Genomic DNA, 13,971 nt, shown 5'->3' on the forward strand with positions numbered 1-13,971 from the left:
ACCACCCGAAGCCAAAGAGGGATCATCGATCCGCGTCGACGTAGCATGCCCGACATGGCCGACTTGTATGACTAGATACACACTTTCTTCACGATACCACGATTGTTTTCCCCACACACACGATACAAAAAAAAGTCGAGCGTCGGTCACTTGGCAACCTAGCCGTGACTCAAGTCGTCCTCGACACTCATTTTTGTTTTCTCTGATTTTTTCCGCTGCATTGCATTGGCGTTGGCAAAGGAGGTAAAACCTGGGCAGGAGGCATCTTGCCAGGTTGTTGATTCAAACGAAAAGAATAGGATTTCTCTCACCGCAGCACTACATAGATTGCTTGCGGCATCGTCGACGGCAGATGCGCAGGTCGACTTTGCTGTTCTTTAATGGAAGCGGCTTAGATGCGAAGGGGGTTTGTTCAAGAGGGTAGAAGTGTGGAAACGAAGACGACACGCACGATGGAACTTCGGATGAGGTTAACGCGGCTTTCCGGACAGTAGGTCGGGAGTTTTCAGGTGGCGGGCGTAAGGGGAGGAGGGAACAGGTCTGGTGCCAGGCCACCTGTCTTTTGGGTGCCCTATCCGATCACTCGGTCTTATTCCTGCTACCTTCTTGATCCGCGGGTTTGATGCGAGGTGAGAGGCAGGCATTAGTTGTTAGCGCAATGCCATAACCTGTTTCACTAAATGTTGTCTGGTCTCCAAGTGATAGAAGCCTCCACGCGTGCCTTGCGTCTATGGTTATGTTGAATGTGTGTCATGATGCTACAGTAGTGCGACTCCAAGGTTAACATAATTCTACATATTCTACGGTGTCCGTCTGTCTACGTAGTTATGTCATCATGATATATGTCTACAACTTAGCTTGCTCTTTCTTCAGCAACAGACCGGGGATGCCACCTCTGCTGCCATCCTCGGTCATGATGTGCTCGTACAAATCAGTCACACCCGTCTTGCTTTTGGTCTCCCTCCACCGCCACTTCTCAGTGAAGACCTCGTCGCCGCGCCTTTCGAGCACGTTGACGATCTCGCGGCCCAGCACGGGCAGGAACTTGAAGCCGTGGCCACTACCTCCCGTGGCGACGAAGAGGTTTTTGGCCTCTGGGTGGTGGCAGACAAGGAAATCTCCAGACTGGGTGTCGGTGTACCAGCACAGCCGGGTCTGGGCGAAGGGGCGGTTGTGGATGGCGGGGATGGGCACGATGGTGCGGACAGCCTCGCGCAGGGCGGCCTCGCCCTCCTTGGGGAACTTGAGCCTGGGGTCCGTGAGGTGCGTGGCGGGGAGGGAGACGGTGGACCTGGCTGAGGACGGGGCCGACGGTGAGGGATGGGGGATGGGCGTCGGGTTCAGGTAGCCGAAGGCGTGGCGAGCAACCTTGAGCTGGAGGCCGGCCGGGGGGATCATGAAGAGGCCAGTGCTGAAGTTGAGGGTCACGGGCATCTTCCGGAGGACCTCGAGCTCTGACGGGGTGATGTCGATGTAGCCCACCGCCTGGCCCGTGGCGATGGCCTGCCCGGATAGGTCGATGAGCTGGCCCGTCCAGGCGCCGGCAGCGACGACGACGAGGTCGGCCGAGAGGATAACGCCGTTGTCGAGCGTCGCGCCGGTGACCGTCCTCCTATCGGGACCGTAGTTCAGGTGGGTCGCGGTGCCTGACACAAAGTTGACGCGGCCGAGAGCCTGGACCTTGGCGGCGAGGTACGACATGGCGGCGCCGGCGTCGGCCCAGCCGGCGAGGGGGTTGATGTAGCCCCAGGTCCCCGGCGCGATGGGGGTCCCAAGGAAGTCCTTGATGGCGGTGGGCGTGGGCAGCTCCCTGATGATCCTGTCGCCGTCGGCGCCCGCGAGGGAGACGACGTTACTGTAGCTCTCGCGGACGTACTCGAGGGACGTCTTCTTGGCCTTGAGCTTGGCTTGGCCGTTGGTGTTGACGGTCCGCGGCGGCGAGGGGGAGGGGGCTGACGAGGCGTAGGCAGAGGCGGCCATCGGGGTCGGGTCGGCGACGAGACAGAGGCCGGACTGGCTGTAGCGGCCCTCGGCGCCGAGGTCAGAGGGGTGCTCGGTCTTGCGCCATTCGATCTGGGCTTCGGCGGCGAGGCGGGCGTAGGCTGGGTCGGCGTAGTCTGCGCGGATGATGCGGGAGGAGTCGACCGAGGCGGCGTCTTGGCTGGGACCGGGGACGGGGGAGCGGTCGAGGACGGTGATGGTCGTGGACGCGTAGCGCGGGCGCTGGGCGAGCTCGTACGCCGTCGTGAGGCCGAAGACACCGGAGCCGATGATGAGGATGGAGGAGGGCGCGGGCTCCTCCGCCGCCGCTGCTTGGTCGGAAGACATTGCGTGGTGTATGTGGCCGTGCGTTCCTTATTCGTGTTATGCCGTTACGCTCTTAGCTAGGTGCCTAGAGTCTCGAATGATTCGGCGCTAGGACCGGCGCAAGACCGGACGGACGGACGGATGGGTTGGGCGAGGGAGATCACACGGGGTTTCTTTATTACTGGGGAATCGGGGGAGGAATAAATTGGAAACGGGGTTCAAAGGGAAAGTGAGAGAGACGTTACCTGAAAGATATGCGTAGGATAAGGATGGGATTGGGATCGCATGATCGTGCTGGCGGTGGGCCGCCGGACAGGCGTGCTGGTTGGGCGTGGTGCAAACGCAGGCGCGCAAACCTCAACCACGAGAGGGGCGTTATCGGAGGATAGAATTTTTTTTCTTCCCCCTCTTCCCCTCCCCCTTCCACTTTAGGGTCGAGAGTGACAGTCGGTAGTGTCTCCCGGCTCTGGGGTAGCCTCGCGTCGACTTGCTGGTATGTCGACATCTGGCGGGGTCACCTTAGTCGGTGTAGGTACCTCTGCATCGTAACCTTTTTCCCCCTCCCTTTTTTCTTTCTCTCCTCTTCGCCCCCCTGCGAGGAACAGCCGGGGAGTGCGGGCGCTTGGCGCGGGGCTGGGCGATGGCCTGTTGACGATCTGTCATGCCGCCAAACACCGACTGGGGGGGTGGGTTTGGCTGTCGAGCCCGCGATTCAGAACGACATCCGTGGCATCGGTTAATCCGAGTATGTAGCATATGACTTGAACTGCCACTTCCTCGCAGCACGAAGGGATGTTTGGCGGTGGGGTTGAGTGTTGCGATTCAGGGAGGTCGCGTGGGTTTATCCGCACAACAGCTGTGTCGAAGCTTGGCCATCTTGACGCAGGCGATGTGTGATAGTCTTTCCTGTTGATAAACCTGCGACGATGCCATCCAAGGAGGATGGGGATATTCGGGTTTGGGGGTGATGGCATCCTTGTCCGACCGGAGGTTGCGACGATGAAGACGGGAAAAAAAGCAGGCCCCCATCCGTCGTCCCATGGGCTGTTGATGGCTGAGAACGCCACTCACGCTGTCGAGCTCTATGAGTAAGCCATCACTGGTTTTCACAACCAACATAATCAGGCCCAATGGTCTAGAGGTATGATTCGCCCTTCGGGTTTAACAACCCTTCAGCTTAGCTTGACTGGGCGAGGCCCCGCGTTCGAATCGCGGTTGGGCCCCTGATACGTTTTTTGCTTTTTTCCGTCTTGTATCATATTTACACACGCGCACACACACACCACTTATGATTCCGTCCATCAATTAATTATTATTACTATTGATGAATGAATGCATGGGTGTTTGTTTGGTTGGTGCTTTAGATTATTAGGACTCAACCAATCGCATCGCTCCAATTAAGTCCAGCAGAAGACTTCTACTGTTGCATTCCCAGCTGTCCTCGAACCTCGGCAGAGTATCAAGTACCGGACGGTATGAGGCTAGACTGCCTCAATTAAATGTGACCGTTGGCGGGTTCTAAACCAAGAAACATTGTTGCAACCTGGACCCCTTCTCCCGCAAACCGACCGTACGAATGGACATATCTCCCGTAATATCCATACCGTGCGGGGCCATCGTCACATCCCCGCTTTCAGCTGTCCCACGCCGTCTTCCCTGTCTCAAACCGCCTCCCGCTCGCCAAAACTTCCTTCACAAACATCTCGTTAACAAAATAAGAAAAGGAGCCGAATACATAAAAAAAAATTAAAAAATGGTGAGGGTCGGACTGCTGCTGTGACTATCTGACAATCTGATGCTGACTTGCAGCTCGACAGGCCACCGCAGCTGGGTTGACCGAGGAGCAAAAGGCGCAATACAAGGAGGTGTTTGACCTCTTCGTAAGTTCTCGCCCTCTGCCCTCTCCGCCTTGTCCGCCCAAACCTACGCCTCTCCCTTCTCCCCAACCAGTCAAACTTTTTACTAACATGAGGGATTAGGACAAGGATGGAACCGGTTAGTTCTTTGTTTTCCTGCGAACCTTTACTTTGCTTCGCCTCTTTTCATGCCATAGGAACCTCGACCCTCTTACCGGAGCGGAAACCAGAGTGGCTTAGACGTGTTCCATCTCATCTTGCTCCATGCGAGCTCTTGTCACTTTTGCATATGACGATCCATCCGATCATAAAAGCTGACAGGTGTCGCTCTTGAAGGTGATATCACAGCCCAGGAGCTGGGTGCCGTCATGAGGTCCCTGGGCCTCAACCCTAGCGACACGGAGCTGAACGACATGGTCAACGAGGTCGACGCTGACAACAACGGCTCCATCGACTTCAACGGTTAGCACTCATCTCTATCGAGGATTTCCATGTGCGCGTGTTTGCTGACATCCAGCCCAGAGTTCCTCAACCTCATGGCGCAGAAGGTGCAAGTCGGCGATGCCGAGGAAGAGCTCAAGAACGCCTTCAAGGTTTTTGACCGCGACGGCAGCGGCACCATCTCCGCCGAGGAGCTCCGCCACGTCCTGACCTCTCTGGGAGAGGACATGACCCCAGCCGAGATTGACGAGATGATCCAGATGGCCGACAAGAACGGCGACGGATCAATTGACTGTAAGGACCAGCCCTCCAGACTTTGGTCAAACGAGGACATCGTGCTGACATGTGCGCCAGATGACGAGTTTGCGTCGATCATGATGAGGGAGTAAATAAACAAAAATTAACAGAAGGCCCATGACTGGGGGTATTCATCATTCAGTGTTTCTTGGTTTTCTTTTGGGGTTTTATATTGTGATTCGGTGACGCCGGTATAATGGATCTGCTTTTGGAGCAGCTCCCGATATGCGTCTTTCTTTCGTACCAGAACCTCATCCTATGGATTCCAGCTTAGAACATCGCCCGCATGTCCTCACTTGCATTCCCTAGAAGGTCGAGGCCGGTCCACGCTGACACTCCATCTCATACTCTGATAAGATGTATTCTCGCTAATATGTTCAGCATGCATGTTCGCCCGGTTTCCAAAGCATCTGCAGACGCGAAGACACCAAGACCATCTTCCACTCACATCTGTCAGATAACCAATGACACAGCTGCACACAAACCAACAGCCAAGGCAGCCTTGTTGACGTACGCCCCGCGCAGCGCCCCAGCTGACGCACTCATGGTCGTGGGAGCCGCTGTACCTCGGACCGCCGCCGTGGTCCGGTGCTCGCCCGATGTGTCTCCAAGATCGGCCGTTATAGCCGGGGGCATGCTTGTCGTCGTACTCTCGTCCTTGTCTTCGAAAGCCTTGTCGTCGCCCTTGCGGCATGAGCCGCCTTCTACGCAGATCTGCCCGGTGTCGCAGTAACTTCCGCCATCGCAGCACACCGCATCAGAGGGCATGCACCTATTGCCGCAAGCGGTCGTGCCTGGATCGCAGTTCGGGACATCGCCCGCGCTACGGGAACATAGGTCGCCCGCGGTGCACGTTTCTCCCCCGTCGCACTCCCCCTCGGGCATGCAGCGGTCGTTGCATTTCACACTGCCGGTGTCGCATTTTCCGCCGACGGCAGCGAAGCTGACGGGGAGGCCGGAGCGTGAGATCCTGAACGAGGGCAAGGAGCCCAGGCTTTTAAGAGTTGGTGCTTCTTCGGCCTGGGCCGGGATAAGTAGGATGCCGCCGAGAAAGGCCAGGAAGAAGGAAGGAAGCATCACGGCGAGTTCTCGGTCTACCTCCACACCTGGTGTTGATGTTGAGAACTACCCCAAGCTCCTAGAATGAGGTGGTTGGAGACTTCATGCCCCCTTCGAGGCGGAACGAATAAAGTACATATATATATACGCAAAAAGGGAGCACCTGGCACAGTAGTAGTCTTTAAGCAAAAGTGACAGACACTGACTGGGGCCGTTAAACCAAGCCCATCCATTACCAGTTCTTCGGAACGTGCCGTCGGACTAGCTACAACTTGTAGTTGGAAACAGTGGATTTCGATCCCCGATCTTGCTGTATAGTGAAGCTTAGCTAGGGATAGGTGTGAGACACTGTCGCTCCCTACCGCCAGGCCGGCTCATTGAACACGTGATGGGAGAGCTGTTCTTAGGGTCTTGCACGTCGTGAGCTTGGTCCACGATCCGAGATCTGGGTTGGGGCAACTGGGGAATAGAGAGATGGATACCTAGAGCCTTGCGGGAAATCTTGATGCGGATGTTTGCCAAGATGACGCAAACACCCGGTCTTTATCCAACTGGGCGGTAGGCGCATTCCCAATCTCAGACAAGGTGCCATTGCGGATGTAGTCCGCTTGGCGTAGGGTTTACTAGTTGTTGGGTCGATGTGAGATTGGCGAGGGCTGTTCGCGTGTCCGAAGCGGCTGGACGAAAGCGGGTTGGGTTCCTGAACATATATATATATATGTCTTGACGGCATTTCCCACGCCGAATCGACGGCGAAAACTAAGCGCTTTGATGACTACCAGAAACTTTCTTGGCAGCTCATTTTTGTTTTTTCCTTTCAAGAAGAGAGCGGGTTGGGGAAGGCGTTGCATGAGAAGTGGTACGTCCTCATGCGTGCCAACTTAGGCAGTTGATCGATTCAATAAGCCATCTCTCGGCCGAGGTGAGCCGACGAAACAGACCAGCTTCTGAATTGGATTGGAATGGCTGCTATCACCAGAGTGAATACCGGTTGATCTGGGAGAGAAATCAGGGGTCGATTTTATGTGAGCTGCTGCAGAGAGTCACATTCGTGTTCCTGATGAGGCCATACCTTGCCATCAACGATCGCCGGCAAAATTGAGACTATATGACAATACATCCGGGCTGGCACGATGGGGCAACATTTAGCACTTCGGATCTGTCGCCTAATGACCCTCAGTGTCTCTTATATGTGCCTGTCTCTTATATGTGCCTGTCTCTTATATGTGCCTGTCTCTTATATGTGCCTGTCTCTTATATGTGCCTGTCTCTTATATGTGCCTTGGCGTCGGAGTTCAGCTTGGCTTGCCAGAAAGACAGATGGAGACGACTTACACCGGGCAGGGCAGCCGGCCAATAATCCTGACCGGCGCCAGCGTGTGCGCTCTCAAGTCATTCATAGACGAGGATGAAGGGAGCCCAGAGGAACCAACAGATGATGGGCGGTTCGCCAGCGCATGAGCCGAGTCTTGACAGTCGGCCTATCTACTCTTATCTCTCTGTGTTGGCGTCGTTCCGTGTCTTTGTTGCATGAGTCTGCCGAATATCATGGTGGGGATATGTGGTTATGGGCTGGCTGTATCCCGACTTGCCCCTAAAACAACTGGACTACTTCTGCATTGAAGTGGCCTTACTTTACTCTATACTAAGCTATCTGCAGTCTGATGACATGTTCAGCTGCTGCTGCTGCTGCTGCCACCAACATTTTGCGGCTAAGACGTAACCGAGCATGACTTTCGAGCTGGCCATCGACAAAATCGCCTCTCAACTACAAGCCCCGCCGATGTCCTTCATCGAAGAGGTACATCTACCCCATTTCAAATGTATTCGGGCCATAAGGTGAGGCAATTGAGCGCGTCAAACCAAGCCCTTAACCGTCATATCTAAGCCAAAAACCAAATACAATAATATACCACGCTCACAGCTAATTCCTCAAGCGTCTCTCCACAGAAGCAAACCGCAGCTCCGGCTGGTTCAGGAACACGTCGAAGTCTCGCGCCCACGCGTTCTTGACGTGGGCCGGCAGGATCCAGTCCCCGACGACAGGCTCAGGTCTCTGGGGTCGTGCCCAGCGTCGGCGTCAGCGGCCACAAGGGCAGCGGTGTGAGTATCAAGGGCTCAGGCGGCGCAGTGTGCGGTGAGGTTGTAGTAGGCCTCAGCAGGATTTCGGAGGACGCAGGAGTGGTCAAGAGCAAAGAGGCAGCGGTCAGCAATGCGTTGATCGACGTCGTAGGGGGTTGAGATAGAAATTTAGTCGAGATAAGGATGCAACGGACGAGGGATGTTCGATTGAGAGAGTGTAAGGGGGGAGACAAGTGACGGCGGAGCTAACCGTGTCAGTATAAGACCCTGCAGCTCTCTTCTCAATAATCGTGCTCATTGTCGTCAATTTGGCAGTAGGGTTTCTGCTCGTGCCTGGTGATGATATTGGGGTGGGAGCCTTGGTGTTCTGAGTGTCACAAAACACGGTCCCAGGGTTTGGGTTGTTTGACAATGCGGACCAATGACTGTTGTATTGCTACTAGACAGGACACAATTCCACACACACATCCGAGTCAACAGCTTCTCTGGCCCAACCTGGAAGTCCAACCTGGAAGTCCAACCTGGAAGTTCAAGCAGTCATGCAACCAGAACCATGTTAGCCCCCATGAAAGGTCATTTGTCAGCTAAGCAGGTGCGGTGGCAAGGAAAACCCCGAAGAGAAAAAAAAAGTACCCGACTCCTTCTCATCCACTTCACTCCTCAGATGGATGACACGATGTTCAACACCGCGCAACACGCGAAAAGCTCGAGCGCGTGCGCTCAGTAGATTAGCGGTCTCTTCACTGAAGATCCGCAGAATCACAAAAGGAGTCCATACCTGAAAAGCTCATCAGTGATGAGACATGGCTGCTGACGTTGGGTCTCGACTTCTGCTGGAGCCTGACCGTGAAACTGCAGCTCAAGATGTCGTCTAAGATGAGGCGTTGGCGCAAGTAGCGATGTCGAGGAACGAGGTAGACTAGGAGCGGGAGGAGACGGAGGTACTGCGAGGAAGATGTCATGTGTGAGGGCGAAGAAGACAACGATAATGACGAGAAATGGGGAACTGCAAAGCGGATGGCAACAGAAGATGAAGGGCGAAGATGGAGGATGGAGGATGGAGATGGAGATGGAGTACGAAGATGGAAGATGAAGATGGAGGTCGGTGTGGTTTATGTAGTCCTACAAATCACGCGTGCTTTCCGTTTGTTGATTCTATATCCTTAGACCTTGACTTCCTTCGAGACTACCAAATGGAAGGAGGGAGTGTATAGCCTTGAAGGTATGTGGTGACGGCCAGTGGTGCTCCTTCCAGAGCATATCTCTTCTGCACTTTCCATCCTTGGTGAATGTCCCTTGGATCGAGTGAGTCAGTCCATCGTGACTGCCCGACATCAGTATGTGATTATACAATGGAAGTCGCGGTTTCTGCTGCGTCTACGCATCTCGACGATGCACGGCCAATAGCTTGCCAAGGTCCTCAACGCTTCCTTACGCCTTCGCGACTGGCGTTGTCCTCCCATCGTGGAAAGTCACCTACGCTTGCCACTTGCACCGACTCAGGTAGATGAGTGGGGAGAGGCATGATGGCATGCTCCTTCTAGTGACCACAGCAAGCATGGCCCATGACCCAAGGGAGCCCGCAGCAGAAGAGGCGATATGGTGTCTTTGTTGACGGACACACAATTTTGATAACCGAGGGACAGCGCGTCAATATCAGACTTTGACTGCGCCTTGTGGCTCTTGATCTGCCAGGGCGTCCTCCGCCTTGACAAGTAGAGCCATAAGATTGCCATCCTTAAGGACTACTGTGAGAGAACCCCACAGCTCTAGAAGAAGCTCTGGCGCCTTGTCAAGGTCTAACATACTAGGATAATAGGACTCCAGGTTCCCTAAGAGTGAAAGGTCTTTCGAGTCTAGGTTGCTGACGTAGTAATAATAGAAGTGTAGTTACGGGAAGAATACAAGGATTATACAGCTTTTACTATATTACATAGCTAAGATATAGCTGACACGACAGCATCTTTGCCTTCTGATGATGGAAGTATCATGTTACAAGATGAAGAGGTCAAATCTCCCACAGATAACAATTTATGACGGCCGGATGGATAGTTAAGTCGGTGACAATCAGTGAATACCTGGTGTTGTATGTCCTTTTTATGCATATTGGTACAATCTCTGCCTGGTTGGCCACGAGCATATTTGGATCCTTTTGGCCGAGGAAACGCAAGGGACTTTCGCCTCTGCAAAGCCGTCTCATTGAAAAACTCTCTGTAGCCATCTCCAGATTGCCATTTTGTTCAGTTGAGAAATGTTTTCCCATCTCTCTGTTGCAAACGGACCGGGGGACCATGCTGCATCAAGAAAGAGCTTGGTACTACAAATCCATACGGACCCAACTTCTTCGTGATCCCAACCTACCTCGTTTCGTGCTATGTACCGTGCGCACAATGTCTTATTCCAGAGAGCACCAGAGTGGAATGCGGACTGGAGGACGGGTCATGATCAAGGAGGTGACCAATCTCCAAAGTTTTCGTTTCAGACAGGATTGAGAACGGTAAAGACTAGCACATCTCTGGAGGAACATAGAAAAGATTTGGTTAGAAACAGCGCATTCGATGATGGTGCACACTACGGATACCTTAGTACCTATGTGTGCAAGGAGGTAGGTAGGTTAAAGCTGTGTGGCTTTCTCCACGCACCCAGCCACAGCAGCGTGCATATGCGCCCCACATCTAGCAGCTGTTGTACATAGTCCAGCACCCAACACTGTGAACGCGACCGAAGGGTGGAAGGACTGCAACCTCATTCTACAACTACGCACTACCTAACAACCCTCGGTGCTGATTGCGCGACACCGACCGATTCCGATTCCTCTCGAATATGCGACAACATAACCTACGAGTATAGCGGTAGCCATGTCATCGGCGAAGGATCTCGTCGAGTTTCCCGATGTGGAGGCGAAGCTCCAAAAGCCCTCGAAGCAATCCGCCTTCGAGAGACAGAGAGCCGAGGCAGAGGCAAAGAAAGCCCGCGAGGCTGCCGAGACAGCCGCGGTATACCAAGATTTCGTCAAGAGCTTCGATCACGACGATGAGGATAACCCGACCACCGGCCGGTTCGGCTCCATGTCCTCACAAAGACCCCCTCCGAAGGCCCCTGGCTTTGGCGGCGCGCCCCTGGGCGCGGCTGCAGCATCCAAAAGGCACTTTGGCGCATCCGCCCTCAAGAGCGGCCCGGGAAGTCTGGGTCCTGTTTCCAGCTTCAAGAGCGGCCCAGGGAGCTTGGGGCCTCCGCCAGGGTCTTTGGGAAGGAAGAGGGGGTTCGACGCATTCCGACAGGAGAAGGACAGAGACGGCAGGCTTGGCTTCGAGGAGCGGGAGGAGCCCATGTCGGTTGCAAAGGTTTTCAACAATAGCGATGACGAGGACGAAGCAAACCCCGACTCGAGGGTGGAGGAGATGGCAGTTGCCAGGCCGACCTTGCGCCTATCCCAGCTGCCGCCAGGGACCTCTCCCGCGTTCATCAAGTCGCTGATTCCAACCAACCTGACGGTCGATAACGTCAAGATCCTGCCCCCCGTGGGACCCTCTGGTACGGAGAGAAAATGCGCCGTGGCCATTGTCACATTATCGCAGGACACTCCAGCGACGGACATTGACGCAGCAGTCAGCTCGCTTCAGAACCGCTACCTTGGCTACGGTTTCAACCTTTCACTACACCGTCATCTCTCGTCAACCGTAGCAACCGCCACGGCATCTGCGCTCGGCAGTACATCTGCCGGATCCCAGCCTTTTGGCGCCAAACCTGTTTCGCAGCAGACGACACCGGGCAACGCAACGACGCAACATGCTTTCCACCGAGGCTTTGCACCGCCGACCTCTTATGCGCCAAACCTGGGAGGACCCATCAACCGAAGCAGCATTCTCCATGTCCCAGTCAAACCGCCAAACGACGTCAAGATGGTCCAACTAATCAACAAGACCATCGAGTCCGTCCTTGAGCATGGCGTCGAGTTCGAGGCGCTGCTGATGAGCCGTCCCGAGGTGCAGCGCGAGGAGAAGTGGGCTTGGATTTGGGATGCCCGTAGCGAAGGGGGTATTTGGTACCGTTGGCGACTATGGGAGATTGTCACAGGTGCATCTTCTCGCAGTAACAAGGGGAGGTATCTGCCGCTATTCGACGGAAGTCACGCTTGGAAAGCTCCAGAAAAAGGCTTACCGTACGAGTTCGCCACCAATGTCGACGAGTTCGTGTCCGACTCGGAGTACAACTCTTCAGACGACGAAGACTTTGACGGGGACAACCGCGAGAACCAGACCCAAGGCCCCGAGGCAGAGGCCACTTTCTTGAACCCTCTCGATAAAGCCAAACTAACCCACCTCTTGTCCCGCCTGCCGACCACGTTATCCAAGATTCGAAAGGGGGATATTGCTCGAGTCACAGCGTTTGCTCTTACACATGCGAGCCGAGGAGCCGAAGAGGTTGTCGATATGATTGTGTCGAATGTTGAGAGGCCATTCGCGCTAACGGCGGCCAACCCGGACTTTCATTCCAGCATCAAAGACAAGGGGAAGCAAGCGGACGGGTCCGAACTACCTGCGGCCGAACCAGAGGAGAAAACCGACAAGGAGGGCCCCGATACCAGCGGCGCTAGCCTTGTGGGCCTGTACGTTGTCAGTGACGTACTGTCCGCCTCTTCCAGTAGCGGTATACAGCGCGCTTGGCGATATCGACAGGTCTTTGAAGGCGTCCTCAAAGAACGCAGGATCTTTGAGCATCTTGGCCTGATGGCGGAGAGACTGAACTGGGGCCGGATGCGGGCCGAAAAGTGGAAGCGGAGCGTTGGTCTCGTTCTCGGCCTCTGGGAGGGCTGGTGTGTGTTCCCGACGGAGAGTCAGGAGCTGTTCGCCAGCAGTTTCGACAACCCGCCATCTTTGAAGACACAAGAGCAAATAGAAGATGAAGCAGCGAAGAAGGGCAGGTGGAAGCCAGTCGAGACCTCAACGCCAAGCGCCAATGTGGCCACCACCAAGACCTCTGACCAAAAGGCATCGGAGCCGACATCGGCTGACAAAGATGATGATGTTGAAGGCGAGCCAATGGACGAAGAAGACGTTGCTGGTGAACCCATGGAGGAGGAGGATGTCATGGGCGAGCCAATGAGCGAGGAGGATGTGGAGGGAGAGCCCATGGTGGACGACGACGTCGAAGGGGAACCGATGGAGGAGGATGCGCGCGAGCCAGTGGAGGACCAGCCAGGCCCGGCCGAGTCCAGCAAGGTGGGAGGAGTGGCAGAAGGCGCGGAAGCCGGCGAGACACGCACGATCGGACGGCTGCAGCTACAAACCACGGCGAAGGCTCAGACCAGGAAACGGATGAGAGCGGTGGATATGTTCGCCGACTCTGGGGACTCGGACGAGAGCAAGTAGCCGCGCGTGGCGGAAGCATGGCGTTGCCCCTCAAAGGAGGCCAAAGGGGCACCAGGGGGGGGTTGGTTGATAATCTTGCTCACCTAGTAAAGACTCGGGGCATCTGAAGCATTGGCCAATGCCCAGAGTCGCAAATGCAGATGTCTTGACTGGACCAGGGACCGGACAGGGTACATGTGGAGGGCTGTGTCTCCGAGCCGCTCAGGAAGGCACGGCATGACAATGCACAAGGTGATGGACAAATCTTTGTACCTGTATGTGACGAAGGGGATATGACGGCATTAGCCACAAGTTGGGCCAGGGGTGGCTGACCTAGACACGGGAGTTTGTCGGGATGAGTTTTGGTGCAGCGGCGCGGATGATATCTTCCTTGGTGGTCGGTTATGTCTCTCGTCTGGTAGGACATTGTATCAATCGATAAGAGTTGCGACTAGGTGTGGGAAGGGGACCTAAGAAAGAACAAAGAAGAAAAGAAACAAAAGAGAAACCCAAAACTTCGGGTTCACGACCGATACACAGCGAGTTTACATCGGCACAAAATGGCCAATATTACATCA

General features: G+C 54.9%; 4 protein-coding genes and 1 non-coding gene across 5 annotated transcripts; 3 read left to right on the forward strand and 2 right to left on the reverse strand.

Annotated features, from left to right (window-relative positions):
• Nucleotides 1-846: 846 nt before the first annotated feature.
• On the reverse strand, nt 847-2,328 carry GLRG_08846 (FAD dependent oxidoreductase; the record flags this gene model as incomplete). The annotated part of the gene is made up of 1 exon (XM_008099396.1): nt 847-2,328. One exon carries the CDS (start codon nt 2,326-2,328, stop codon nt 847-849), a length of 1,482 nt encoding a protein of 493 aa, XP_008097587.1.
• A 1,103-nt stretch (nt 2,329-3,431) lies between these two features.
• On the forward strand, nt 3,432-3,530 carry GLRG_13214. Its single transcript has one exon. It is a non-coding gene; the product is annotated as a tRNA-Pro (tRNA).
• Nucleotides 3,531-4,060: 530 nt separating this feature from the next.
• Nucleotides 4,061-4,993, forward strand: GLRG_08847 (uncharacterized protein; the record flags this gene model as incomplete). Its single annotated transcript, XM_008099397.1, has 6 exons — nt 4,061-4,063; nt 4,125-4,187; nt 4,287-4,302; nt 4,500-4,625; nt 4,686-4,898; nt 4,959-4,993. 6 exons carry the CDS (start codon nt 4,061-4,063, stop codon nt 4,991-4,993), a joined length of 456 nt encoding a protein of 151 aa, XP_008097588.1.
• Nucleotides 4,994-5,354: 361 nt separating this feature from the next.
• Nucleotides 5,355-5,978, reverse strand: GLRG_08848 (uncharacterized protein; the record flags this gene model as incomplete). Its single annotated transcript, XM_008099398.1, has 1 exon — nt 5,355-5,978. One exon carries the CDS (start codon nt 5,976-5,978, stop codon nt 5,355-5,357), a length of 624 nt encoding a protein of 207 aa, XP_008097589.1.
• Nucleotides 5,979-10,900: 4,922 nt separating this feature from the next.
• On the forward strand, nt 10,901-13,414 carry GLRG_08849 (coatamer subunit protein; the record flags this gene model as incomplete). The annotated part of the gene is made up of 1 exon (XM_008099399.1): nt 10,901-13,414. One exon carries the CDS (start codon nt 10,901-10,903, stop codon nt 13,412-13,414), a length of 2,514 nt encoding a protein of 837 aa, XP_008097590.1.
• Nucleotides 13,415-13,971: the final 557 nt, after the last annotated feature.

Source organism: Colletotrichum graminicola (assembly GCF_000149035.1).
Source record: "Colletotrichum graminicola M1.001 genomic scaffold supercont1.41, whole genome shotgun sequence".
Classification (NCBI taxonomy): Eukaryota; Fungi; Ascomycota; class Sordariomycetes; order Glomerellales; family Glomerellaceae; genus Colletotrichum; species Colletotrichum graminicola.